The sequence below is a fragment of the Lolium rigidum genome, chromosome 1 (assembly GCF_022539505.1).
Source record: "Lolium rigidum isolate FL_2022 chromosome 1, APGP_CSIRO_Lrig_0.1, whole genome shotgun sequence".
Classification (NCBI taxonomy): Eukaryota; Viridiplantae; Streptophyta; class Magnoliopsida; order Poales; family Poaceae; genus Lolium; species Lolium rigidum.
Genome location: NC_061508.1, coordinates 258,435,693 through 258,437,708, shown reverse-complemented (window position 1 = coordinate 258,437,708; position 2,016 = coordinate 258,435,693). Strand labels below are relative to the sequence as shown.

Here is a 2,016-nt window from a genome sequence, read left to right as displayed (position 1 = left end):
TGGAGCCGCTGGTGCTCCTCCGCCATGAGATGGCTAGCCCTTTCTCAATGGGCGCCCGCTGGATGGAGATGTCGAACCCGGGCTTGTGAACTCCATAGCTCCGGGCTTCGAAACAAGGTTATTTTACGCTGAATTTTTCGTCTAGGGCAAAAAAAAATCTTTCACTTCTCCATAGCTCTGGTTGGACGGTGCTGGCACTCGGCCGCAACAATCAAGGTGAAAGCAGGAGACGAGTTTTGTTGTGTCACTGGATGACGGGTCCCATTCCTCCAGATTATCACCGTCATCATCCATTTGTGTTGAATTACTCCTTTTCTGCTTCGAACACCCGGACAAAAGCGTACAGCCTAGTTCACGCCACCCACTTGGCCGCGGCATTGGTTGACACTGACAGCCTAACGACGGAGTAGATATCCATCATCGAGTAGTAAACATAGTTCGTTTTGCTTTCCTGACAAAAATTCATTCCTTTATGATAGAGATTCAAAGTGGGCATAGAACTAAAGGAAAATATCTCCAACTGCTCCAAAGAAAGAGCCGAATTTGCAAGGCGCTAGACGCCGACGAATCGCTCCAACTCTCCATTCTTCTTTCAACTGGATATTTCTAGCTGACAAGGATTTAAGTTGCTGCTCCCGAGTGTGTGTGATATCATGTGTGCGGCCTCGGCGGCGGCGCGGCGACGATGGATTTCCCGTGGCTGGACCTGCCCTTCACCTTCCTCACTCTGCTCCTCGCCACCCGCCTCGCCTACGACTACTACGGCTACGTCGCCGCCACCATCGCCGGCAGCTTCTCCCTCCAGATCTTCCTCTTCTACTGCTTCGCGCGCTGGTACAGCCAGACCATGCGCCCCCGCACCGACCTGCTCCCGTCCACGTCGCGGCGGCATGACGACGGCGGCAGCGGCGCCACGCCTGTCCTGACGCCGCTCCTGGAGACGACGGCTGGAGCTGGAACCGGAGCCGGCGCCGCAGCGGCCTCCGGGACCTTGCTGGCCAACCGGTGCCTGGCCTTCGTGTTCATGGTCTTCGTCCCCCTCATCATCGTCATCTTCGAGCAGAGCCAGGCGGACGTCCTGGCCTACGGCCTCTGCCTCGCCAACATCGTCGTCATGGTCGTCTGGCTCTCGCCGGACTCGGCGGCCACGTTGGCGGCCACCAAGTCGTTCCTGACACTTAGCGATGACGAGGAGGACGAGGAGGGCGGCAGCGGCGCCGAGGACAAGTGCTGCGTCTGCCTCGCCGGCATGCGGGAGGAGCAAGACCTCCGTGACCTCACGCGGTGCGGCCACCAGTTCCACGACAAGTGCATCGGCAAGTGGCTCAAGTCCGGCCACCCGACGTGCCCTGTGTGCCGGGCGTTGGTCGTGCCGCCGCAGCAGGCCACACACGCTGACCCCCACCATGACTCCATTAGCCCTGTCTAGCTCTGTTTCTGTCCTGCGTCCAATCAAGAAATCATTCCTAGAGAAGATCGTATTCTGGCAACGGTAAAGTGTTTCTTGATGATGTGCAGTTTGCCGAACCAATTGTTTGTGTCTACTGGAAATGTTCACTTGCAGCCTGTAAAAAACATATTTGTCTTACACGTTTTGCGAAAATGTGCATTGATTGTACATTCTGTGCATACAAAGAGGATCCGAGAAACAAAATCATACAGCTGCTGACGAGGCGGATCCTCGTCAACGCCCACCATGAGGGGTTTGGGTTTTAGAGAAAGGCGACGACGGAAATTTCGGGAGCGAGGCGGTACACGACGTACCCAGGTTCACGTCCCCGCGGTAGAGGATCTCTACGTCCCGCTAGCAATCCAATATATGAAAATATGTGTACAGGGGGCCGCCATGGGTGGAGTTGTTGGATCTAGTCTAGTTCTAATCCGCTGGTTGCGATGTCTAGGCGTGTCGCCTCTATGATTATGTTTCTGATTGTGCGTGTCCTAAGGGGTGTCCTGCCTGCTTTATATATCAGCCAAGTTAGGGTTTACAAGAGTCCTAGTAGGATTCGTATTGGA

The 2,016-nt window shown here is 55.3% G+C and overlaps 1 protein-coding gene across 1 annotated transcript; it reads left to right on the top strand.

The window, feature by feature from the left end:
• Nucleotides 1–656: 656 nt before the first annotated feature.
• LOC124683560 (E3 ubiquitin-protein ligase Os06g0535400-like) lies at nt 657–1,520 on the top strand. Its single transcript, XM_047218054.1, has one exon. It carries the CDS (start codon nt 686–688, stop codon nt 1,427–1,429), a length of 744 nt encoding a protein of 247 aa, XP_047074010.1. The 5' UTR covers nt 657–685; the 3' UTR covers nt 1,430–1,520.
• Nucleotides 1,521–2,016: the final 496 nt, after the last annotated feature.